Source organism: Salmo salar, chromosome ssa03 (assembly GCF_905237065.1).
Source record: "Salmo salar chromosome ssa03, Ssal_v3.1, whole genome shotgun sequence".
NCBI lineage: Eukaryota > Metazoa > Chordata > Actinopteri > Salmoniformes > Salmonidae > Salmo > Salmo salar.
In genome coordinates this window covers 8,444,578-8,471,270 of record NC_059444.1, presented here as the reverse complement: position 1 = coordinate 8,471,270, position 26,693 = coordinate 8,444,578, and the positions used below count along the sequence as shown (strand labels likewise).

The window sequence follows — 26,693 nt, the reverse complement described above, 5'->3', positions numbered from 1 at the left end:
CACGACAGACGTTGCTTTTTCATTCTTTTAATATTTTTCCATAGACATTTCAATAAAATATTTTTCCGTCCTTCTTTCCCCAAACACACACTCACATCCTCTGTACCAGCGGCATTATACCAATAAATAAATACTAACTCAACCACCTGTGCATAATGCATTTATACAACCTGTCACAGCCTATGGATCCTTACAATTGATAATGCATTCATTAATATATTACACACAGGTGGCTCAGTTACCCTTCTCTCTATCTGAACGGCTCTAGAGACAGAGCACCCAGTAATACTGGGGTGGATTTACGTCACATAAGCCATTTCTGCTTTACCTTACACAGTTCAAGTGTTTGGGGTCATTTGTATCGCTTAGAAATAAAAATGTGGCATTGTGAAATGTTTCACTGCATGACACAATCACCTCGTTCAAATGGAAATGAGGTCAGGGTACGATTTCAAATACCACCGATAGGACCAACAGAAGGTTTTCAGAGAGACTATCCACTGTCTTTTTCATAGCAATACTCTGGGACCTTCCAATAAAAATTCTCTAATTTAAACTAACCTGGGGCCTCATTTATCAAAAACAAGATGCATGTGCCACTTTCCCGCAAATTCAAATGTATATGTCCAAGTACAGCTCAGACCATGTGTAAGTCTGGTGGTTGATCAACTGTATTGCACACATATTGTTCTTATGGGGAAATGGAGGTGGTTTTGATGCACAGGAATTATAGTGATGGTATATTAAAAACAAAACGTGGTCCTAATGATAACACAGATGCATTTAGTAAGGAGATCTCAGAGAAGCATATAGCCTAATATGTTATTACATAGGCCTAAATCGCATATTGCAGGACATCTCTCCTTTTCTGACTTGACTGGTTTATTCCTGCTGCACAACTAATCAGGATACCATTTATCCATCGCTCATTCAAAAGTAAATAGACCGGTAGCCTACTTAAAATATCTGACAGTATGGGTAGGCTATAGTAATGCTATGCTGTAGGAGCACGACATCATAGCCTATTAAATCTCAGAGCCAGCATGGCAGAAGATATAAAAGAACGATTCATCTTCTGCGTAAAAGTGTGGGCTGAAACATTTACTTTTAAAATTGCTCAAATAGACAATGGTGCATAATGCACAGCCACGGCCTTTTAAATTTGTGTTCATCTCTTGCAGTGACTTTTTCATTCTGTCTACATCTCTACAGAAATGTGATGCAACTTGCCACTGCACTTTTCTTTCAGGAACTATCATGGCCCAGTTCCTACATCTCCAAATCATACAGTTTTTGTTACTGTGAATAGAGGGCGTTTTCCAAGCGGGGTTGCACGAGCACACAGATATAGTATGGCTCTAGTTTATCAATAAACTGTCACATGCATGTGTTTTTATCTCCACGTACCCCAGAATTAAGTGAGATAAATGAGGTCCCAGGTATCTAGCAATTCCCTCCTGGAAAACTTGTTTCATTGTCAATGCAATGGTGGAAACTCACTGGAGGAATCACAAATTTCTCTCTGAATACAGTCATTCATTAAAATGTCACAAGTCAAGTGCCAAAGACAAAAACGGAGACAAGGTTGATGTTGGACTTCCACGGCGTGTTGCTTTGTTCTGGACACCGGAAAAGCCGTTCCAGCATTCACAAAAATATATAAAAACACGTTAACTAGATTTATACATTTTCATCCTACAGTCCATTAGTCTACATACGGTGCACCAGTATTATAAAACACTGAAGAAGCCCCGTTTGTTTGTCCTGTAGTCATGCGTTACAACTGAAGTTAAACAGAAAATTACCCCCCAAAACACCACCAGAACATTATCATCTCTGTATGACTATAATAATTAGAACAAACATCTTATTCCCCCACACAAAACCATGATTAAAACTACATCTATAGAAAAAAAAAAAACGGTTTTGTCATGCTACTGTGATACACTAGGAACAGTCCGTAGGCAAGATGGTCAAGAACGGTTGTGAAGTGACAATAACGAGATACCAAGCGTGGCAACATGATACTAGACATCTCATCAACTGGCTATATGGCTCGTTGCAAATAGCCTGGCGCCATTTTGATGAATGCAAGAGCAAAATTGCACACAGAAAAACCCCCTCTAGTTTTAGACTTTGACCAGGGTTTGTTCTCTACCCCAAACCACCCCCTTTTCCCAATCCCACCAACAACCCCATGTCCTATCCCAAGCAGTCGCAATGGCTTACGCACGCACACACACACACACACTCAAGTCTTTTGTTGTCATAAGGGGACCTCCAGGAGCTTTTTGTGGAGGTACTGCTTCACCTCCTCTATGCCATTCAGCTTCTCCAGCTCGTGATAGGGCAGCTGCGGAAGAAGAACAAGAGGATAGAGAAAACCCAGGGAGAGATGAGTTAAATAAGGTAGTACGTACCACTGTTAGTTTGTCTCTGGTACCAATTGCCAATTAAAACGCTTAATTGGATGATTGTAATGGAGTTAAGGGAAGACTGAAATGTTGTTGTAAGATGGTTGAAATGAGGGTTGTAAGCAATGGAGGGGAGGACGGGCTCATAATAATGTCTGGAACGGAGCGAATGGAACGGCATCAAACCATGTGTTTGATACCATTCCACATCTTCCTGTCCAGCCATTACCACGAGCCCGTCTGCCACCAACCTCCTGTGGTTGTAAGATTGTTGAAACGTTTGGTTGAAAAATGGTTGTATGATGGTAATGGCTCACCTGCAGGATGACGTATCCCAGGAGCAACAGATGACGGTCCCTCATGGCTCGGGAGCCCACCAGCACCTCAGAGTTGTGACAGTAGTGCCACTTGTCATTCACCGACATGACCACTCTGAAAAGAAGAAAGTTGTATTTAGCAATTAATTATTTCTCTATTGTGAAATAAATTACTTATGCCACGATCACACAAGTGACGAAATATGGTAGAAAAATACCGGTGTTTGCCGTGAAGACGAGTCAGATTTCCCAGCAAAACGTTCTTTCTGAAAGTTATTTGCTAGCTAGCATTGCTCCACCAAAGATGCATAATCAAGCGCTTCGTAGTTGGGTAGTATGTATAAAATGACTAACTACACAGATTTGGGGATCCCATCAGCACTGACCTCTTAACTTGCCGCTGGTCCCCCACTGCCCTCTCTGTGTCGGTTCGATCAGCCGGGTGCAGCTGAAGTGACGAGGTGGGCCCCACGTCCCCGGCCAACCCCTCATAGAAGACAGGGAGCTCGCAGTCGGGCCCATGATTACCTGGCCCCACCTGCACCCCTCCCTCGTCCTCCAGGATCTTCCCAATAGAGAACTGGAAAAGAGAAACAGGGGCAGCTGTGGTGGATCCCCCTACCCCGGAGGCCATTGGCTGAGCTAGGCTGTCAGAAGGAGGGCTGCTGAGTGTGGAGCTGTCCTGGCTCTCCAGAGAGTGCTCTTTGGCCAGGCTGGAGTAGTAGTCAGCAGGCGTGTAGTAAGTGTTGTAGTCAAGTGGGCCCCCGCCGTTAGGGGCTGCCCTCTGGGCCGAGGCAGGGTTTGCCCCACGCTGCATGTGGTGTGGCAGCAGGGTCACCGACTCGTCCCCTCCGACGGGTCGCTGGTCCCCCCCCTTCCTCTAGTGGGGCGAAGGGGGAGAACTTTTGAAAGTCTGAGGTGAGGGCTGTCACAGCCACGGATCCCTCTGGGGCTTTGTGGGCAACACCTAGGGAGGCCCCTGCCTGGATAGGGAGAACCTGGCCAGAACCATCGATCCACAGCAGGAAGTCTACAAAGGAATGGGAATATACAGGAGGTTTAGGGTTGCAACATTTACATTTATTTAACTAGGGAAGTCAGTTAACCTGTTGGGGCTAGGGGGCAGTATTTTCACGGCTGGATAAAAAAACGTACCCGATTTAATCTGGTTACTAATCCTACCCAGTAACTAGAATATGCATATACTTATTATATATGGATAGAAAACACCCCAAAGTTTCTAAAACTGTTTGAATGGTGTCTGAGTATAACAGAACTCATTTGGCAGGCAAAAACCTGAGACATTTTCTGACAGGAAGTGGATACCTGATGTGTTGAATTACCTTTAAGCCTATGCCATTGAAACACACAGGGGCTGATTAATGTTTTGGCACTTCCTATTGCTTCCACTAGATGTCACCAGCCTTTACAAAGTGTTTTGAGTCTTCTACTATGAGATCTGACCGAACAAGAGCCTTGGAACGGTGATGGCCGATTAGACTCTGGCGCGCGAGGTCATGTTGGGTACCCTCGTTCCAATACGTTTTAAAAGAGAATGCATTCATCCACCTTGAATATTATTCATGTTCTGGTTAAAAAAGGCACTAATGATTTATGCTATACAACGTTTGACATGTTTGAACGAACGTAAATATATTTTTCCCCCTCGTTCATGAAGTGAAGTCCGGTGGGCTTAGATCATGTGCTAACAACACGGAGCTTTTTGGACATAAATGATGAGCTTTTTTGAACAAAACTACATTCGTTATGGACCTGGGATTCCTGGAAGTGACATCTGATGAAGAGAATCAAAGGTAATGGATTATTTACATAGTATTTTCGATTTTAGATCTCCAACATGGCCGTTTGTCTGTATAGCAAAGCATATTTTTCTGGGCGCAGTGCTCAGATTATTGCAAAGTGTGATTTCCCAGTAAGGTTATTTTTAAATCTGGCAAGTCGATTGCGTTCAAGAGATGTAAATCTATAATTCTTTAAATGACAATATAATATTTTACCAATGTTTTCTAATTTTAATTATTTAATTTGTGGTGCTGACTTGACTGCCGGTTATTGAAGGGAAACGATTTCCTGAACATCAACGCCATAGTAAAACGCTGTTTTTGGATATAAATATGAACTTGATAGAACTAAAAATGCATGCATTGTCTAACATAATGTCCTAGGAGTGTCATCTGATGGAGATTGTCAAAGGTTAGTGCATCATTTTAGCTGGTTTTATGGTTTTGGTGACGCCTGTCTTTGAATTGACAAAACATTACACACAGCTATTGTCAATGTACTCTCCTAACATAATCTAACTTTATGCTTTCGCCGTAAAACCTTTTTGAAATCGGACAACGTGGTTAGATTAAGGAGATGTTTATCTTTCAAAGGGTGTAAGATAGTTGTATGTTTGAAAAATTTGAATTTTGACATTTATTTGGTTTCAAATTTGCCGCTCTTGAAATGCACCTGCTGTTGATAGGGTGCACCACGGGTGGCACGCTAGCGTCCCACATAGCCCCAAGAGGTTAACAAATTCTTATTTACAATGACGGCCTACCACGGCCAAACCTGAACGACGCTTGTCCAATTGTGCGCCGCCCTATGGGACTCCCAATCGCCGGCCGGATGTGATACAGCCTGGATTCGAACCAGGGACTGTAGTGACGCTTCTTGCACTAAGATGCAGATTCAGTGCTTTAGACCGCTGCGCCACTCGGGAGCCCATAGATATGTAGAGTGTAATTACCGTGTGTATAGAGATGTATAGATATAGACATGTAGAGTGTAATTGCCGTGTGTATAGACATGTATAGATATAGACATGTAGAGTGTAATTGCCGTGTGTATAGACATGTATAGATATAGACATGTAGAGTGTAATTGCCATGTGTATAGATATAGATATGTAGAGTAATTGCCGTGTGTATAGACATGTATAGATATAGATATGTAGAGTGTAATTGTTGTTTATCGATGTGTCCACACAAGGCTCATCTGCGAAAGAGCGTGGTCTCAGCATGACTGCCTGCTTAAATAAAATGTTTCCCCTAATATTCCTCAAGTTTCCGTAATTGTACAACCCCAAAGAGGTTACAGTACTGCAGAATGATATATACACCATTGTGTTCAGTAACAGTGTGATATCTTAAGAGTGGCCTTTGGATTTAACACACACACACACTGGTGTTTGTTCAAATGTACCTGTGTAATACCCAGGGGCCAGAACCTCATCTTGTTTGTAGCCATGCTCTCCAACCAACTGTCTGAGGGCTTCAGCAACAAGACCCTTGTAGCTGAAACACACATACATACTTTGAGATTCACTGGAATTTGCAATGAAAAAGGCAGACATAATTCAACTTTCAAAATAGATGCCAGCTAACAGTTGCACCGTACCTGTATTTGCGGTTGACCTCGTCAGCGGTCAGCGCGTGGTCAAACATGAGCACCTTGTGCGCGTCCTGGAGCCGTGGACCGGTGTAGTCCCTGTATTCCAGCTCCACCGCCGCGTCCAACAGAGACAGGTAGCGACGCACGATCAGAGCGTAAGGACTGTCTACAATAAATCGACGGAAACAAGAACATGAGCGGGAGCAACTGTCTAAAATTGCCTAATGTGAAAATGAAGCACATCGGAGTGAGTTGAGGTATGCGAGGGTAATAGTCAACTTCATGCATCAAATGTGTGTGTATAACACACACACACACACACACACACACACACGCATGCATGCGCGTACGACTACATACGACTTTTTCCACATTTAGTTACGTTACAGCCTTATTCTAGAATTGATTAAATAGTTTTTCCCCCCCCTCAATCTACTCATAATACCCCATAATGACATATCAAAAACTAAAATATCACATTTACATAAGTATTCATACCCTTTACTCAGTACTTTGTTGAAGCACCTTTGGCAGCGTTTACACCCTCGAGACTTCTTGGGTATGACACTACAAGCTTGGCACACCTGTATTTGGGGAGTTTCTCCCATTCTTCTCTGCAGATCCTCTCAAGCTGTCAGGTTGGATGGGAAGCGTTGCTGCACAGCTATTTTCAGGTCTCTCTAGAGATGTTCGATTGGGTTCAAGTCTGGGCTCTGGCTGGGACACACAGAAACTTGTCCCAAAGCCACTCCTGCATTGTCTTGGCTGTGCGGAGCAGGTTTTCATCAAGGATCTCGCTGTACTTTGCTCCGTTCATCTTTGCCTCGATCCTGACTAGTCTCCCTGCTACTGAAAACATCCCCACAGCATGATGCCGCCAGGTTTCATCCAGACGTAACGCTTGCATTAAGGCCAAAGAGTTCAATCTTGGTTTCATCAGACCAGAGCATCCTGTTTCTCATGGTCTGATAGTCTTTAGGTGCCTTTTGGCAAAACTTCAAGAGGGGTGTCATGTGTCTTTTACTGAGGAGTGGCTTCTGTCTGGCCACACTACCATAAAGGCCTGGAGTTCTGCAGAGATGGTTGTCCTTTTGGAAGGTTCTCCCATCTCCACAGAGGAACTCTAGAGCTCTGTCAGTGACCATCGGGATCTTGGTCACATCCCTGACCAAGGCCCTTCTCCCCAATTGCTCAGTTTGGATGGGCGGCCAGCTCTAGGAAGAGTCTTGGTGGTTCCAAACTTCTTCCATTTAAGAATGATGGACGCCACTGTGTTCTTGTGGACCTTCAATGCGGCAGAAATGTTTTGGTACCCTTCCCCAGATCTGTGCCTCGATACAATCCTGTCTCGAAGCTCTACGGACAATTCCTCCGACCTCATGGCTTGGTTTTTACTCTGAAATGCAATGTCAACTATGGGACTTCATATAGACAGGTGTGTGCTTTTCCAAATCATGTCCAATCAATTGAATTTACCACAGGTGGACTCCAATCAAGTTGTAGAAACATCTCAAGGATGATCAATGGAAACAAGATGCACCTGAGCTGAATTTCGAGTCTCATAGCAATACTTATGTAAATGAGGTATGTTACATTTTTTCTATTCCATTTGCTAAAAATGGGGTATTGTGTGTTGATTGCTGAGGAATTGTTTTTATTCAATCCATTTTAGAATAAGGCTGTAACGTAACAAAATGTGGAAAAAGTCGTGTGGTCTGAATACTTTCCGACGGCACTGTATATATAAATGTATATCAGCAGATGTCACAAAGTGATATACAGAAACCCAGCCTAAAAACCCAAACAGTAAGCAATGCAGATGTAGAAGCACGGTGGCTAGGGAAAAACTCCCTAGGAAGGAAGAAACCTAGTTAAGACTCAGGCTCTGAAGGGTGGAGATTCTAAGAGTACATGGCCATTAAGACCAGACTGTTCTTTAATTAGTCATGTAAACAGTACTCTACTTATCTTAAACCGGCGTACGGTCATAATCGAAGTAAGCATACACCGATTAAAACATCTAGATATTGTATTTTTTTGTTGTTGAATTATTGTAAAAAAATTAAAATACAAAAATATGAGTACCAGCTGTGTATTTGTTCTGTGCATACGCTAGTGAAGCGAGTACAGAAAATGTCAAAGTTTGCACGTTAGAAATAGTTCACATACAAATGCTGTGTCCCAACTCATAACCAAATATACTTCCCAAACGTTTATTTTGATTGATAAATGCAGAAAAATCACCAGAGTGCCATCAGGTAGCCTGATCTCAGATGTGTCCATGGAAACAGAATTTTTAGGGAAATCGTTTTCTTGAAAAGCATGAAAACATTTTAAATCAAACTATTATCTTAATCTGAATATTCAAAATAATCGTATTATTGAACGCACGTAAACATACTCATTAGTTATTTGTTTGGCTTGAGGTTTATTGTGTCTACTGAAAGGGGCCAGTCGAAAAACAAATGAAACATAGCTGCTCTCTGATGTTGCTTGATCGCTGTGTGCGTGTCTCCCCACTTACTGGTGACGTTGCTGATGAAGGCGGTGGAGAAGACCTTGTGCAGCACCAGGCCAGGGAAGTGTCCCAGCTGGAACAGGGACATGAGGATGTTGACTGTGGCTAGCGGGGAGCTCAGGGCCTTTAGCTCCAGCACCACTTCCAGCTTGGAGAAGAACTGGACCTCGTTGGACGGCCGGTAGCTCATCCGGCTGAAGGGGAACACAAGCTTTTGGATTACCTTGTGGAGAGAAGAAAAGAGAAAACCATTATTGTGATATTACCAAGCATTATGATAGTAATTACGAAGTATCGCACGCGATAACTGCTTTAAATCAAACCCATATCAACCGCATTTTCCCACTAGAGATGTGTTTCCACCAAATTGACTTGTTGCGGATAAAAAGCTGAGCGTGACAACGTAGTGCACATAAAAATTACTGATTGTTTTGTCACAAAAAAAAATAAAAATGCAGCATTATAAAGTTTAAAGACTCAATCATGGACACTCTTACTGACAGTTGTGGCTGCTCTGCGTGATGTATTGTTCTCTATACCTTTTTGTGCTGTTGTCTGTGCCCAACAATGTACCCCATTTTGTGCTGCTACCATGTTGTGTTGCTACCATGTTGTTGTCATGTTGTGTTGGTGCCATGCTGTGTTGTCATATGTTACTGCCATACTATGTTGTCGTCTTAGGTCTCTCTTTATGTAGTGTTGTGTTGTCTCTTGTCGTGATGTGTTTTGTCCAGGGGCGGAAAACTCGGGGGGGACACGACCCCCCCATCCTGGGAAAAATATGATTTGTCCCCCCCAATATATCACTGAAACATAACTATGTAATTTAAATAATATGAATAATAGGCAATTAAAGCAATTGTGCTGATTATAGACACTTAATAGCTCGTTTTTAAGTTTCAAAAGATTGCGACCCCCCCACCCTTTGCCTCACAATGGTTTGATCCACTGCCAGTTCCTTAGCTTGCGAGGTAACATAGAGGTCGTATCTACTGTCTGAAAGGCACTCAATGCACGTAACTGACGTGAGGTTAATCCAGTCAATCGCGCACACACTAGCTGAATATGCAGAGCTAGCGCGCAAATATTAACTATTAAGCTAGCTAGTACCTATTCCATTTATGTGGCGTCGTCAAAGATGGAATCTTTGCTATCGTCAATTTATTCCAAGATCAGCATGCATGTAAGTTAGTGCTTCAAAGTCCCTGTGATAAGGTTAGCGATAAACTGAACAGAACTACACTCTCTTCTACCATTGTTTTAAATATATTTAATGGTCTCGTTGCAAAAGCTAAATTGTCGCAAGGGAACTTTTATTTATATATTTTATTTCACCTTTATTTAACCCGGGTAGCAAAGATTATAGCAAACACCACTGAATTGGTGCTCGCTAGCTTTGCAAATTCAGCTATTGTTAGAAGCCAGCCAATATGAAACAAACAATTAAAATTACAAAAGGTTGCAGCATATGTTGTGTAAATGGTGAACTCATACAGCTGTCAACTCTTGTCACTGCAATCCGTTTCACATTTGCTAGCTACCTTTTAGATCGAAGCCCATATAGAATGATAGAAGATAAGATGATAGAAGCCCATCTCCTACTGTAAATAACCTACAATAACCTGTGTAGCCAACCAGGTAGAAAAATGGCAGAAAAATGGCAGAAAAAAAGACGGACATCAGAGTATTTTTCAGTACACCAAAACGCAAAGTAAGAACCCGAGTAGCCTAATATCTCAGACTAGTTGATAAAATGTTCATAAGAAAGAAGTGAAATGCTAATGGAATGTTTCACAATGATGTCATTAGGCAGAGCAGGCAACAGATGGCACACAGACAGCAGAGTTGGGGACAGATATGCAGGGACAGACTGGCAGAGACAGGGAGTCTCAGGTAAGTTTGTTGAGTCTTTGTTTGGCAACATTATGAAAGGTTCTCAATTTTTTTTACTTGTAAAATAGGAACATAATTGGAAAATGCCATGGATACCCCCACTCTCAACTTAAACTGGTGACTGAACTAAGATTTGTTAAAGGCAATGGTATTGCTGTTGTGATTAGTTGTGTAGTTTTGGGTACCGGTAGTTAGGAGTACGGCAAACACCTTATTTCTTTGGTTCCTCAATATACATTTACCATATTAAACGTAGGCTATGTGTTACAGCACTACTTTTGGTGTCCCACTCAGGAATTGCTCTTGAGAAAATGTAATGTAATTGTCCCCTCCAAAGTTGATATCAGATTTTCGCCCCTGATACCATGGCATTGTTGAATTCTTGGTGGTGATTGGTTTGAAAGGCATTCTAGAGTGTAAAGGGTGGCCGCTACGCCATAGTAGAAGCTATCAATAACCAGGTTTTCATCCAACCTTTTTTACGCGAGTAAAGTATATGTTGGATAAAAATGTCACGAAAGACCTGATTGAAACAAAACAAGGTGGTCTTTTTTTAATCGATAAAATTAATTATGTAAGAAATTGCGGTGGAAACTGTATGCGCAAATATTTGATATACTACCATCATATCGAAGTCAACTTGGGAGTTACGTAATGATATGCTGTGTGGCCCTCCCCCTACGGCTCAGGAAAGCATGCAGTTAGCTAGCTGTAGCTTATGCTTCCAGTACTAGATTTATTCTCTGATCCTTTGATTGGGTGGACAACATGTCAGTTCATGCTGCAAGAGCTCTGATAGGTTGGAGGACGTCCTCCGGAAGTTGTCATAATTACTGTGTAAGTCTATGGAAGGGGGTGAGAACCATGAGCCTCCAAGGTTTTGTATTGTAGTCCATGTACCCAGAGGAGGACTGAAGCTAGCTGTTCTCCGGCTGCACCATGGTGCTATCGAGGCTACTGTAGACCTTCATTGCAAAACAGTGTGTTTTAATAAATTATTGGGTGACGTGAATCTATTTAGTATAGTTTTATCTAAACTTTCACTATGTTTCTGAAGTTCACTGAGGAGGATGGTCCTCCCTTTCCTCCACTGGTACAAAGACCAGAGTGGGCCCATTTTATTATTTTTATTTCACCTTTATTTAACTAGGCAAGTCAATTAAGAACACATTCTTATTTACAATGGCGGCCAACAAAAAGGCAAAAGGAATCCTGCAGGGATGGGGGCTGGATAAATTAAATAAAAAATATAGGACAAAACCAGGGACGAAAATCTGATATCAACTTTGGAGGGGACAATTACATTACATTTTCTTAAGAGCAATTCCTGAGGGGGACACCAAAAGTAGTGCTGTAACACATAGCCTACGTTTAATATGATAAATGTATATTGAGGAACCAAAGAAATAAGGTGTTTGCCGTACTCCTAACTACCGGTACCCAAAACTACACAACTAATCACAACAGCAATACCATTGCCTTTAACCTCTATGGGCTAGGTGGGACGCTTGCGTCTCACCTACTCAACAGCCAGTGTAATCCCGTGGCGCGTTATTCAAATTCCTCAAAAATACAAAAACTTCAATTTTTCAAACATATGACTATTTTACACCATTTTAAAGACAAGACTCTCGTTAATCTAACCACACTGTCCGATTTCAAAAAGGCTTTACAACGAAAGCAAAACTTTAGATTATGTCAGCAGAGTACCCAGACAGAAATAATCAGACACCCATTTTTCAAGCTAGCATATAATGTTACATAAACCCAAACCACAGCTAAATGTAGCACTAACCTTAGATGATCTTCATCAGATGACAACCCTAGGACATTACGTTATACAATACATGCATGTTTTGTTCAATCAAGTTCATATTTATATCAAAAACCAGCTTTTTACATTAGCATGTGACTAGCATTCCCACCGAACACTGCCGGTGAATTTACTAAATTACTCACGATAAACGTTCACAAAAAGCATAATAATTATTTTAAGAATTATAGATACAGAACTCCTCTATGCACTCGATATGTCCGATTTTAAAATAGCTTTTCGGTGAAAGCACATTTTGCAATATTCTCAGTAGATAGCCCGGCATCACAGGGCTAGCTATTTAGACACCCAGCAAGTTAAGCACTCACCAAAGTCAGATTTACTATAAGAAAAATGTTATTACCTTTGCTGTCTTCGTCAGAATGCACTCCCAGGACTTCTACTTCAATAACAAATGTTGGTTTGGTCCAAAATAATCCATCGTTATATCCAAATAGCGGCATTTTGTTCGTGCGTTCAAGACACTATCCGAAAGGGTAAATAAGGGTGACGAGCATGGCGCAATTCGTGACAAAAAAATGTCTAAATATTCCATTACCGTACTTCGAAGCATGTCAACCGCTGTTTAAAATCAATTTTTATGCCATTTTTGTCATAAAAAAAGCGATAATATTCCGACCGGGAATCTGCGTTTAGGTAAACAGACAAAAGAAAATAAATCATGGGGTCGACTCGGGCACGCGCCTAAGCCCATAGTACTCTGATCGGCCACTTGCCAAACGCGATAAAGTGTTTCAGCCAGAGGCTGCCTCGACATCGTTCAGCTTTTTCCCGGGCTCTGAGAGCCTATGGGAGCCGTAGGAAGTGTCACGTTATAGCAAAGATCCTCAGTCTTCAATAAAAAGAGCCAAGATGAAACACAACTTGTCAGACAGGCCACTTCCTGCATGGAATCTTCTCAGGTTTTGGCCTGCCATATGAGTTCTGTTATACTCACAGACACCATTCAAACAGTTTTAGAAACTTTAGGGTGTTTTCTATCCAAAGCCAATAAGTATATGCATATTCTAGTTACTGGGCAGGAGTAGTAACCAGATTAAATCGGGTACGTTTTTTATCCGGCCGTGTCAATACTGCCCCCTAGCCCTAACAGGTTAACAAATCTTAGTTCAGTCACCAGTTTAAGTTGAGACTGGGGGTATCCATGGCATTTTCCAATTATGTTCCTATTTTACAAGTAAAAAAAATTGAGAACCTTTCATAATGTTGCCAAACAAAGACTCAAACTTACCTGAGACTCCCTGTCTCTGCCAGTCTGTCCCTGCATATCTGTCCCCAACTCTGCTGTCTGTGTGCCATCTGTTGCCTGCTCTGCCTAATGACATCATTGTGAAACATTTCCATTAGAATTTCATTTCTTTCTTATGAAAATTTTATCAACTAGTCAGATATTAGGCTACTAGGGTTCTTACTTTGCGTTTTGGTGTTCTGAAAAATACTCTGATGTCCTTCTTTTTTCTGCCATTTTTCTACCTGGTTGGCTACACAGGTTATTGTAGGTTATTTACAGTAGGAGATGGGCTTCTATCATCTTATCTTCTATCATTCTATATGGGCTTCGATCTAAAAGGTAGCTAGCAAATGTGAAACGGATTGCAGTGACAAGAGTTGACAGCTGTATGAGTTCACCATTTACACAACATATGCTGCAACCTTTTGTAATTTTAATTGTTTGTTTCATATTGGCTGGCTTCTAACAATAGCTGAATTTGCAAAGCTAGCGAGCACCAATTCAGTGGTGTTTGCTATAATCTTTGCTACCCGGGTTAAATAAAGGTGAAATAAAATATATAAATAAAAGTTCCCTTGCGACAATTTAGCTTTTGCAACGAGACCATTAAATATATTTAAAACAATGGTAGAAGAGAGTGTAGTTCTGTTCAGTTTATCGCTAACCTTATCACAGGGACTTTGAAGCACTAACTTACATGCATGCTGATCTTGGAATAAATTGACGATAGCAAAGATTCCATCTTTGACGACGCCACATAAATGGAATAGGTACTAGCTAGCTTAATAGTTAATATTTGCGCGCTAGCTCTGCATATTCAGCTAGTGTGTGTGCGCGATTGACTGGATTAACCTCACGTCAGTTACGTGCATTGAGTGCCTTTTAGACAGTAGATACGACCTCTACGTTACCTCGCAAGCTAAGGAACTGGCAGTGGATCAAACCATTGTGAGGCAAAGGGTGGGGGGGGGGGGTCGCAATCTTTTGAAAATTAAAAACGAGATATTAAGTGTCTATAATCAGCACAATTGCTTTAATTGCATATTATTCATATTATTTAAATTACATAGTTATGTTTCAGTGATATATTGGGGGGGACAAATCATATTTTTCCCAGGATGGGGGGGTCGTGTCCCCCCCGGGATTTCCGCCCCTGCATGGTATAAGAACCCATAATGTGTGTAAATAAACAACATCTCATTTCAGGTGTAATAGCCTTCACAATAACCAACAAACACAAGTGTACCCGAGTTGCTCAACAGCTGTTTAAACATATGACAGATTTTGTAGACGAGTGTGCCACCTTACTTTGCTATCCAGGTATTCTCCCTTCTTGACCAGGAAATCAGCGATGGTGTCGAGGAGTCGAGTCTCTCTGAGCCGGTGGCGGGCGATGTATTTGGCAATGAGGGCCATGGTGTATGGGGTTATACTGTCCACTTTTTTAGGCAGCTCCTCTATTAGGAAAAGACCAGAAGGTTATCTTGGGAAATTATAGAAAGATGGAGAAACCGACAGATTAAAACAGCTGTCAGAGAAGAGGGAAAAAAATAAAATAAAAAAATAAAATAAAAAAACTCACCAGCCAGGCTGCACACAAACCTCTCCTGCCTGTTCTGGTAGAATAGGTGTGAGCTGAAGATGATCTCCAGGCTCTTGTTACTAGCCTCACGTACGCATGTAGCCAGCATCTCGTCCAGCAGCGCCATCTCCTGGTCGCGCACGCCACTTACGCTAGCCAGTGTGTGTTTGACCAGTCGGAGGATCTTCCTGTTGGTAGGTTGTGCGGTACAATGGTGGAATTTTGTATCATGATAACGCCCATTATTACGATATTACAAAGTATCGTGATACTGAACAAAAATATAAAAATGCAACATGTAAAGTGTTGGTCCCATGTTTCATGAGCTGAAATAGAAGATCCCTGAAATTTTGCATACGCACAGAAAGCTAATTTCTCTACATTTTTTGGCACAAATTTGTTTACGTCCCTGTGAGCATTTCTCATTTGCCAAAGGCACATGACAGTCCACTTGGAGTTCGCCTAAAGACTATCAGACCATGAGAAACAAGATTCTCTGGTCTGATGAAACCAAGATGGAATGCATTAGCCTGAATGCCAAGCGTCATGTCTGGAGGAAACCTGGCAAGATCCCTACCGTGAAGCATGGTGGTGGCAGTATAATGCTGTGGGGAGGTTTTTCAGCGGCAGGGACTGGGAGACAGGTCAGGATCGAGGCAATGATGAATGGAGCAAAGTACAGAGATCCTTGATGAAAACCTGCTCCACACAGCCAAGACAATGCAGGAGTGGCTTTGGGACAAGTCTGAATGTTTTGAGTGGCCCAGCCAGAACCCGGACTTGAAAGCAATCGAACATCTCTGGAGAGAGCTGAAAATAGCTGTGCAGCGACGCTCCCCATCCAACCTGACAGAGATTGAGGATCTGCAGAGAAGAATGGGAGAAACTCCCCAAATACAGGTGTGCCAAGCTTGTAGTGTCATACCCAAGAAGAGACGAGGCTGTAATCGCTGCCAAAGGTGCTTCAACAAAGTACTGAGTAAATGGTCTGAATACTTGTGTAAGTGTGATATCAGTTTAGATTTGTAATAAATTAGCAAACATAAAAAATAAAACAGTTTTTGCTTCGTCATTATGGGGTATTGTGTGTAGATTGATGAGGGAAAAAAACAATTGAATCAATTTTAGAATAAGGCTGTAACGTAACAAAAATGTGGAAAAAGTCAAGTGGTCTCAATACTTTCCGAAGGCACTGTAGTTTTAGAGAACTTGGCAGTACGTCCAACCGGCCTCACAACCGCAGACAAGGTGTAACGATGCAAGCTAAGGATCTCAACATGTTGCTTCACCAGCAGGAAGTGATGAAACTGTGGGTTTGCACAACTGACGATCTTCTGCACAAAGTGTCAGAAATCGTCTCAAGGAAGCTCATCTGCGTGCACGTCGTCCTCACCAGGGTATTGACCTGACTGCAGTTTGGCGTCGTAACGAACTTCAGTGGGCAAATGCACACCTTTGATGGCCACTGGCACACTGGAGAAATATGGTCTTCACAGATGAATCCCGGTTTCAACTGTACCGGGCAGACGTGTGGGCGAGCGGTTTGCTGATGTCAACATTGTGAACAGAGTGCCTCATGATGGCGGTGGGGTTATGGTATGGGCAGGCATAAACTACGGACAATGAACAATTACATTTTATCGATGGCAATTTGAATGCGCAGATATTTTGACGAGATCCTGAGGCCCATTGTCATGCCATTCATTCGCCTTTATCACGTCACGTTTCAGCATGATAACGCACAGCCCCATGTCGCAAAGATCTGTACCCAATTCCTTCGAGGCTGAAAATGTCCCAGTTCTTCCATGGCCTGCACACTCAGACATGTCACGCATTGAACATGTTTTGGATGCTCTTGATCGACAGCGTGTTCCAGTTCCCGCCAATATCCATAAACTTCGCACAGTCATTGAAGAGGAGCGGGACAACATTCCACAGGTCACAATCAACAGCATGCGAATGAGATGGGTCACGTTGCGTGAGGTAAATGATGGTCACACCAGATACTGACAGTTTTTTTTGCTCCACACCCCTACCTTTTTTTACCTCTGTAAGGCATGTGCAATAAGAATACTAATTGTTATTTTTGAAAACATTTCCTCCATTTATGACTATCGAGAGTGACCCAGTTGTACTGCATAACTCGCATTTCCTCTACTTGGATGGCCTCTTACAAAGAAGAGAACATGTAAACATGTGTCTATTTTACCATGAATGGGTAATCAACCATCATCCCTACCTGTTGGCCAGGAGCTGTTCCGGGTTGGGTGGTACATTGGCCACGATCTCGGCCGTTGCGGCGTCGCTGGATTGCAGCGAGCGCCACTTGAGGCGGTAGTAGGAGAGCAGCAGGAAGAGGGTCTGCGGGTGACGCTCCCGCTCCAGGTTCTTCTCCAAGCCCGCCAGGCAGGCCTCGGTGAGCGGGTGCTGGCTGCTGGGGTGCAGCTTCATGCTGGAGCTGAACACCATGGACACGTCCTTCTGGTTAAACTGGCCCAGTCGTGATTGGGACTCAGCCTCCAGCACCTGCACCACCCGCGAGTCGCTGGGAAGGCCTGGGGGAGGAGGCGGGAGGTTTAGGGTTTATTTGGTTTACTTCATTTCTTTTTTTTCCAAGGAATGTAAGTCAGTTTAATATTCCAGACAAGTGAATTTAGGTTTGTTATATGTACACAAATTATTTTCACATCTATACGAAACCAAATGAATACACGTATAAAGTAGTAGATGTCATTTCACAATGTTCACGTATCATACATAATATAAAATACAATGAAGTAAAAACACATACACTAGCAATATGAAAAAGTTAACTTTCACACTGCAAACAAATCCAGTAAGGTATGGGAAACAGAGCTGCCTCCATGAGATCATTTAGTGCAGCCACAGGTCACCTAGTGCAGCCACAGGTCACCTAGTGCAGCCACAGGTCACCTAGTGCAGCCACAGGTCACCTAGTGCAGCCCCTGGTCACCCAGACTCACCTAGTGCAGCCCCTGGTCACCCAGACTCACCTAGTGCAGCCACAGGTCACCTAGTGCAGCCCCTGGTCACCCAGACTCACCTAGTGCAGCCCCTGGTCACCCAGACTCACCTAGTGCAGCCACAGGTCACCCAGACTCACCTAGTGCAGCCACAGGTCACCCAGACTCACCTAGTGCAGCCACAGGTCACCCAGACTCACCTAGTGCAGCCACAGGTCACCCAGACTCACCTAGTGCAGCCACAGGTCACCCAGACTCACCTAGTGCAGCCACAGGTCACCCAGACTCACCTAGTGCAGCCACAGGTCACCCAGACTCACCTAGTGCAGCCACAGGTCACCCAGACTCACCTAGTGCAGCCACAGGTCACCCAGACTCACCTAGTGCAGCCACAGGTCACCTAGACTCACCTAGTGCAGCCACAGCGTACAGGCAGTTGACGATGCTGAAGTTGTCAAACTTGGCACAGTCCCTCACAATAGAGTCGCACAGCGTCTGGAAGTCCTGGTGCTCCAGGATCTGTCGACCTTCATTCTCCACTCTTTCTCCTCCACCGACTCCGGGAGAGGGAACCAGGGCTGCCTCTGAGCCACCTCCGCCGCCCCCTCCTCCTCCAACCCCAGCCCCGGCGGCCTGTAGTAGCTGGCCGATCTTCTGTAGGGCGATGGGGTAATGGTTGTGTGAAATCTTGCCTGGGTTCTGCGTCACCCAGCGCAGCACCTCGTCCGCTCTCCGCGAGCGTTCGATCAGCCTCTTCATGGTGAAGAAGGTGTCGTAGCTCATCTTCTCATGGATGAAGTTCCACGTCTTCTTCTTGTTGTTGCTGGCGGCACCAACAGTGCCGTGGTGGTGCAAGTGGGCGTGCGTCTGGTAGTGGGGGTGCGGGGGGAGGGGTGGAGGCGGAGGAGGGGCCAGGTGCGGGTGGTAGTGCTGCTGATGGTGGTGGTGACTGTGGAAGTGGGGCCCCCGGTGAGGGTCAGGGCGCCCCTGGTAGACCGGCGGGTAGCTGGGAGGTGGAGGGGGCACGTGGTGGGGATGTTGGTGTGGTGGGAGAGGGTGGTGGTGGGGGTGGTTCTCCAGCATGGGCAGCCCTCCACCCCCCAGGCCCGGCCGGCGTCCAGGCTTTCCTCCTCCACCACCACCACCTACTGCGCTGTACAGCCGGGTAGTGTACATGCCGGCGAGGGCGAGAGCGAGGACGCTAAGGCGGCTGGCGTGTCGGTGGCAGAGGGGCGAAGGGATTATGCTTTCGCAGCTCAGGAGGCCTGGACTGAAGGACAGCCACAGCATACTACACAGGCTAGTACACCGCTGAGGCACTGCAGACTACACCTACAGGGAGAGGGGAAGGGAGGGGTGAAAAGGGAAAGAATTTACTAAACAAAACACACATTCCAAATGAGAATCTGTGTGAGAATACCTGGAGATTCCCATTGTGTGTACACACACACACACACACACACACACACACACACACACACACACACCTAATTGCAAAGCAGTACAGTGACATCAAGTAAATGATTCAAACACAGCACAGGAAACAAGAAGAGAGACATTAAATGAAAACAAATAGGCTACATTGAGATGAAAACCTTCCTTGAAGGCTGTTCAGACCAAGATCAAACTCGGTTGAGGATGTCAGGATGGCCTGACTGGAGTTCTTCCAGATCTATGTCTCTTCATCAGATGGCATGTTCACGTTCTTCATGTTTGGCTGCACGCTCATCTCGTCTTTCCCTGTTGCTCCAACTTTGCCTTTTAGCTTACGGGATTCACTCCACTAACCGTAGCGCCCTTTTCATCAGCCTCTCTCCCTCTCTCCGGAAGGATTTCCTCCTCCAAAGCAGTACCGATCAAGTCTGACTACTGCATTTGGATGGCCAGATGCTTTGCAATGACGAGCGGATTTGCCTTTGAACATTAATCTAGCATCTCACGTAGGGTTTTCCACAAATGCTTCCAACGTAAAGTCCATGGCTTTATTTTTTATTTGCCTGTGTGTTCATGCAACTTTCAAAATGATTCCACAAAATCATATAACCTCCCAGGGTGGATGTCAGTGACAGAAACTCTACCACAAAAGTGTATTTTGAACACTCCAATATCTTGGCACAGCAGAGCTTCAGATTAGGTGACTAGAGCGACTACTATACTCATGGGAAACTAAATCCCGGACGAACACCCATTTCCCAGCAAGAAAAACAAAATGTCGCACAAACAGAAGGGGGAACTAACAAAAAGAGTCACTGACAACAACCAAAACAGGTGGGTTTTTAGAAGGGGCTCTGAAAGACACTCATGGGGTGTCCACTGAAAGCATCAAGTGGAACTGAATTTGATCCTTTGTTCGTACCCCCCCGCAGGGCGATTGAACTTAAACCGGAGGCTGCTCCAAGACACCGCCAGCGGAGGAGAGGTAATCCGAGGGGACTTCTAGTCCAACTCAGGAGGCGTGCACACCATCCACCGCTTCCGAAGTATATTACTCACTAATGTTCAGTCTCTGGATAATAAAGTCGAGCTGAGGGTGAGGATCTCTTTCCAAGAGAGACATCAGGGACAGTAACATTCTCCGTTTCACGGAATCATGGCTCTCTCTGGATATACTGTCCCCGGCCATGCAACCAGCTGGGTTCAGTAAGTAGTGCAGACAGGAATAAAGAACTCTCCGGGAAGAAGAAAGGCGATGGTGTATGTTTCATGATTAACTACTCATGGTGTGAATGTGATAATGTACAGGAACTAAAGGCCTTTTGTTTACCCGACCTAGAATACCTCACAATTAAATGCCCGACTGTATGACCTCCCAAGAGAATTCTCTTGACTTGATTATTCAAGTCATTCTGAGCTAAGTGGTATAGTTCGTTGTGCGTTCTCAAATGGACATTGTTAATTCTGGCCATCTACTTCTATTTCAGAGTGCAGAATAAGTTGTGAATTTACAAACGCTCAACACCTGTTGAATATGGCCGGTGTCAGTATACTCCCCCCCCAAAAAAAAACTTTATTAAATTGTTGCCAGCAGCACAGTTAGTCACCAACGATCTGGATAACATGAAAACCAGCTCTGCGAGGGCGAGTAAAATGGTCAGAGTGAGGTGTTCTCTCATGTGTCCGGAAGTAACTAGCCAACGTTAGCCAGTTGGCAGTCAAGCACCCAAGCTGTTGTAAGGTCAGAACGCTCGGATCAACCCTACTCCTCAGCCAGAGTGCGCTCTGAACTCGCCGAGAGCGAAACGATCAGAATTTACAAACACAACCGAAATCGTAAAATGTGTAGCTAGTCATTTGTTATGCTAACAAACTAGCAAGAGGTTGCATAGCAACAACAACTTCCAGTAGACAGGCAAAGCTCTAGTACGCGCAAATGAAAGGATACCGTTCGTTTACAGTATACTAAAATGAACTAATAGTATATACTCATTAAGTATGTAGTTTAGTATGCGTTATCAAAAAGAAAGGAGGACCAAGGCACTCTTCATATAATAAATTAAAATGCCTTTGTGTGGCATGTTCAATGATTTAAATTTTATTTATTTTTTAACTTTGTTTCCAATGAACATGCCATAGAAATAAAGGCATTTAAATGTATATGATGAGTGCCTTGGTCCTTCTTTTTGATAACCAATTTACCAAAGTGCACCTTCTGTCTACCAAAATCTACTATTGTGTACCTTAGCAACGCTTCCTTTCCTCTTTTTTTCTACATGTTAGTATGGGTATTTGAACACAGCTATGGAATCACTGGTCACTTTAACATACCGTTTTACTCTTTTCATATGTATATATACACACCGTATTTTAGTGCTAATATTTATATATTTCTTAATTCCATTCTTTTACTTTTAGATGTGTGTATTAGTGATGCACAGATATGATATTTTTGGCCTATACCGATATCCAACATTTTCCTTGCAAAACCCCCCCCAAAAAACACCCATATTTACAATTTTTGCGGCCTTTTAAGCATTCTAGTACAGTTAAATAGTTACACACACATGGACGCAGCGGTCTAAGGCACTGCATCTCAGTGCAAGAGGAGTCACTACAGTCCCTGGTTCGAATCCAAGCTGTATCACATCCGGCCGTCATCGGGAGTCCCACAGCGCGGCACACAATTGGCCCAGCGTCGTCCGGGCTGTCATTGTAAATAAGAATTTGTTCTTAACTGACTTGCCTAGTTAAATAAAGGTTGCACACACACACCAAAAAGTTATTTTGTTGGCATTTACGTATGTCCCCATTACCAGTAAAACAATCAAAACCCATTTCTTTCACTTGCTTGATGTGCTGTTTCATTGTTCATTTGTTCAGTCGTTTCATTCTCAACCAGGATTTCTATGGAACGCCGTTTGCGTGTCAAAAAAGATACGTCAAACAACACTATTTGACGTGTCAAATAATACGACATCTGTTTCAGTAGCTATATAGTTAGCTAGCTAACTATATAGCTAGGTGTCATCTAAAAATAACCCTAATTTATAAGACAGTTCTTATTTGATTAATGATGGTCAGACCCATCTATGTGAAAATAGCCACAATAAGGATTAGCCACAAGTGGAATTTGCGGTTAGCCTTCTAAATAAAAGTATGGCATAATTCTACTATTTGTATTCATTTGCATTACTTTCAATGACAGTTATTTTGATGGCAAAATGCAAATTCCACTATTGTGCCTAATCCTTATTGTGACTAGTTTCAAAACACATGGTGCGGTCGAGCCTCACTAGCCAGATGAAGCTAGCTGGCTGCTTATAACGTTAGCTTTGGGCAACAGGGTTAAGTTGCTGACTAGCTATTTTCATTAACTGACGTTAAATTTCAATAGGCGAACAACAATACTTACAAAGGATTCCTAAATTGTTGCTAAGAATAATGAAAATGACTGCAGGTTCTACTGGTCATTGTTTTCAGGCTGGTTGTATTGGTGCTAGCTAGGTACCAAGCTAAAGCTAGCTACCCCAGAAGTTGCGGTCAAACAAATGCTTTATTATCAACGCGGTATTCTAAACACATCAATCGAGGCCGGTGTTTGCAGACTTTTTTGTACAGCTTTGACAGTGCTACTGTATCTTTGACATGCAAAGACCCAAACGGCATTCCATAGTATGTATGTCGTGAAGCTAATAGCAGCGACGCTATTACTGTGTAACTCCGGTAGGGAAACATCTGAAAAATAACGCACTTGGTAGTGTGTACCGGTGCTCGACCAGTCGGTGAAAGCCAACATCACCCACAACAGAGAACAGTTGATTATCAAGGGCAATGAATTCCATTATCTTGGCTTTAATGGATTTCACCTTTGAGTTGTCTCGCTGAAATTTTGTTACTCTTTCAGATGACTGCTCGATCTAGTTCAGGAACGCTGTGTTGCACGTACAGTGCAACATTTTACGTGGCGTCATTACATCATTTACCTACGTTATATAGGTATGCACGTCAGCTTTAACATCGGTTTCGCACATTGGGTGTTAAACTAGACATCGGATGATACCGATGTTGGCATTTTTATCTAATATCAGCCGATTCTGATATGTTAACAGATATATTGTGCATCCCTAGTGTGTATTGTTACATTTCGCGACACCTGTAATAACATCTGATAAATATGGGTACGTGACCAATACAATTTGATTTGAAAAGACACCCACCATGAGCACCCACAACATTTTCCCAAGAGGCAAACAAAAGGGGGGGAAAAAAACAAACTTAGACAGGAAGAAAATCAAAAAGTTGAGCAAAACAAAAACAGGGATGATCAGACAAAGGAATGTTTTTCTAGACCTCAAATAGGGCACACCAATTAAAGATGTTGACCCTCCACATCTCTCAAGACAACTGGAGCACTGGGCCAGCACAGGTGAAACACCTTCCGACTAATGAGATGGACAAGCCGGGACAGGTGTAACACATACTGACTAACGAGATGACACCCTATGTGCTATACATGATAAAGGTCCAACCTCAACGGGAAAAACCAAAACCTGTAACATCTGCCATTTGTATATTGAGTTTAGTCTGATATATGAGAGACTACGCTGACAAAATGAGGTGAGTTATGGGATCTGTCCCAAAAGGCCCCCTTTCATATGTAGTGCACTTCTTTTGACCAGAGCAACACAGAATAGGGTGCCATTTGGGATGCACATATGGAGTACAACGATAAACAGTCCAGCTTAGACAGTGCAGGACAAGAGACTATGTAATTCTATCGACCATAGACTAGTCTGCAGACTGCACTCACAACAGGTCACCTGCAGCTAGAGGGGGAGAGGGTGAATCCCTCTAAAACAAATGGGGATGAGGGAGGGGAGACCTCAAGAACCGTTCTGAAAATGGGTTAGTGTACACCTGATTGGTGTAACCACCACGCCAACTAGACATGTGTTAAATGTTGTGTAGTGTGAAAATGTAGGCTACAATCAAGAAAACCGTACACAAAATAAAATCTATAAATTGTATTTGTCACATGCTCCGAATACATCAGATGTAGACCTTACCGTGAAATGCTTACTTATAAGCCCTTAACCAACAATGCACTAAAATAGCCAGGCTTATAACAAGGCTAAATAGTATCAAGTCAATGTAAGGGGGTACAGGTTAGTTGAGGTAATATGTACAAGTAGGTAGGGGTAAAGTGATTATGCATAAATAAACAGCGAGTAGAGTAAAGAAAGAGGGGGTGGGTCAACAGTCCAGGTAGCCATTTGATTAGTAGTTCAGCAGTCTGTCCTTTGTTCACTCATTGGTCAACGAGAGACAAACTGTCAGCTTTTATAATCTGTCATAGGCAAGTACTACTTCTAGTATTTCTGGTTGGTAGCCTAATGCTAAAAGTATGCTACGTCCAAATACACTGATTATAGCTGGTCATTAAAACATGTTGACAGTCTCTTTAGTTAGGCCTCGAATAGAGTTCAGACACACTGCAGTAATGTTAGAGTACACGTACTGATCCCATTCTCATACCCAACCTCCCCTGAAGTAAATTTGAACAGGTAACTAACCAATTTGCCCTTCAGCATAAGGAATGTTCCCACTCAACCTTTGACGATTTTCCTCAACTAACTACTAATGCCACAGTTAGCTAGTTGAGCTATCCTGAAGACAAACACCCTATCCAGATTAATGCAGTGCTATCATGTTTTTAGTAAACTAGTTAGCTACAGTATGTGTAGCTAGCCTAGTTAGCAGCAGGACGCTAAATGTCAAACTGAACTGGCATAACGTAAGCTAGTTAACTAAGCTGCAAATCTAAAATAAATCAAAGTCAAGTTGCATTTATCACATGCGCCGAATTGAACTTGTTATGCCAGTGAAATGTATGTATACCTGTAACGTTAGTTGCAAATAACGCTGGATAATAAACAAAAAATCATTCAAATTATTTAGCAAGTATCAGTGGCAATGGTTATGTAGCTAACACTAGCAGGAAAATATGCCATTGGCAACAAGTGTCTAAGGCCAGGTGCATTTCAGGTAGTAAGTTCGTACTGTAAAGAAGACTAGCTAGTAGCTAGGACGGCTACAAGGCGTCAGCTGGCCCAGCTACGTAACCGTCATATAAAAATAAAATAAAAACCAATGGGTTAATATGGTAACAAAGCTAGCTACAAAATGACAAATCACTAACATGTACTTACATGTTTGTCAACGCAAGAGGAGTATCCAGATGGGTGGTGCCGTGAGTAGCCAGTATTGTATCTAACTGGGAGCAATGAGTGTCATCTGACGGTGAACACTCCCAAGAAGTTAGCGAAACATACGAGTGACAACCAGCCCGTAAAATAAAAAAAACCTTCACTATATCGCTTGACCAATTTAACTCATTTACTCAAATTAATTAGCTAGTTAAATGGTGGAATAATACTGTAGTTCATGGGACGTCCATGCAATGACACCGTTTTTTTTTGTTGTTGCAAACTGTCTGACCTAGCTAACGTTTAGTAGGCTCGGTTTCAATTCGACTCGCTCTGTCCTCTCTATCCAGGAGCGGACATGGGTTGGTGTTATTGACAATGCGTTTAACTTATTCACACTGACATAAGTATTGTTTGCCCTGGTAACTCGAACGCAACTACACCGGAAATCGTTTTTAAAACGATTGATGGCATTTGCCGCAAGAACTGTATTCGGTTCCCCGTCCTCTCATTCTTCACTAGCCGCACTGGTGTCGGCCATCTTCCCAGCATGCAACTTTTTTTTGGTCTTCTGTTGATGACTATGCCAACATTTGGTTCATTACAGCAAAGATTATGGAAATACTGACAAGATGCATGTCTCTCCGCCCTAACAATGAGTCGTTGTCCACAAAGTTGCTCAGTGGGCTGTCTATCTCCCGCCTATCCTTTATTTGGATTGGTGGATATTATTATTATTGTCACCCTCTTTTGAATATTCGATGAGGGTTATTGACGTCAACTGCATGTATTCAAGGGAGAGATGCAATCCTACTAGCCTCATCTAAGCCATAGCCATCAAGACACCGCTGTGTTTTTTTCGCCTCGTAGTTACCAGG

General features: G+C 43.1%; 1 protein-coding gene across 1 annotated transcript; it reads right to left on the bottom strand.

Moving 5' to 3' along the window:
• Positions 1-11: 11 nt before the first annotated feature.
• fastk (Fas-activated serine/threonine kinase) lies at positions 12-26,689 on the bottom strand. Its single transcript, XM_014188315.2, is given in 12 exon segments — positions 12-2,353; positions 2,732-2,846; positions 3,118-3,575; positions 3,577-3,761; positions 5,942-6,033; positions 6,137-6,296; positions 8,655-8,871; positions 14,915-15,063; positions 15,189-15,376; positions 17,428-17,743; positions 18,583-19,504; positions 25,819-26,689. Coding segments are annotated over 11 exon segments (2,847 nt in total). The 5' UTR covers positions 19,463-19,504; positions 25,819-26,689; the 3' UTR covers positions 12-2,266.
• Positions 26,690-26,693: the final 4 nt, after the last annotated feature.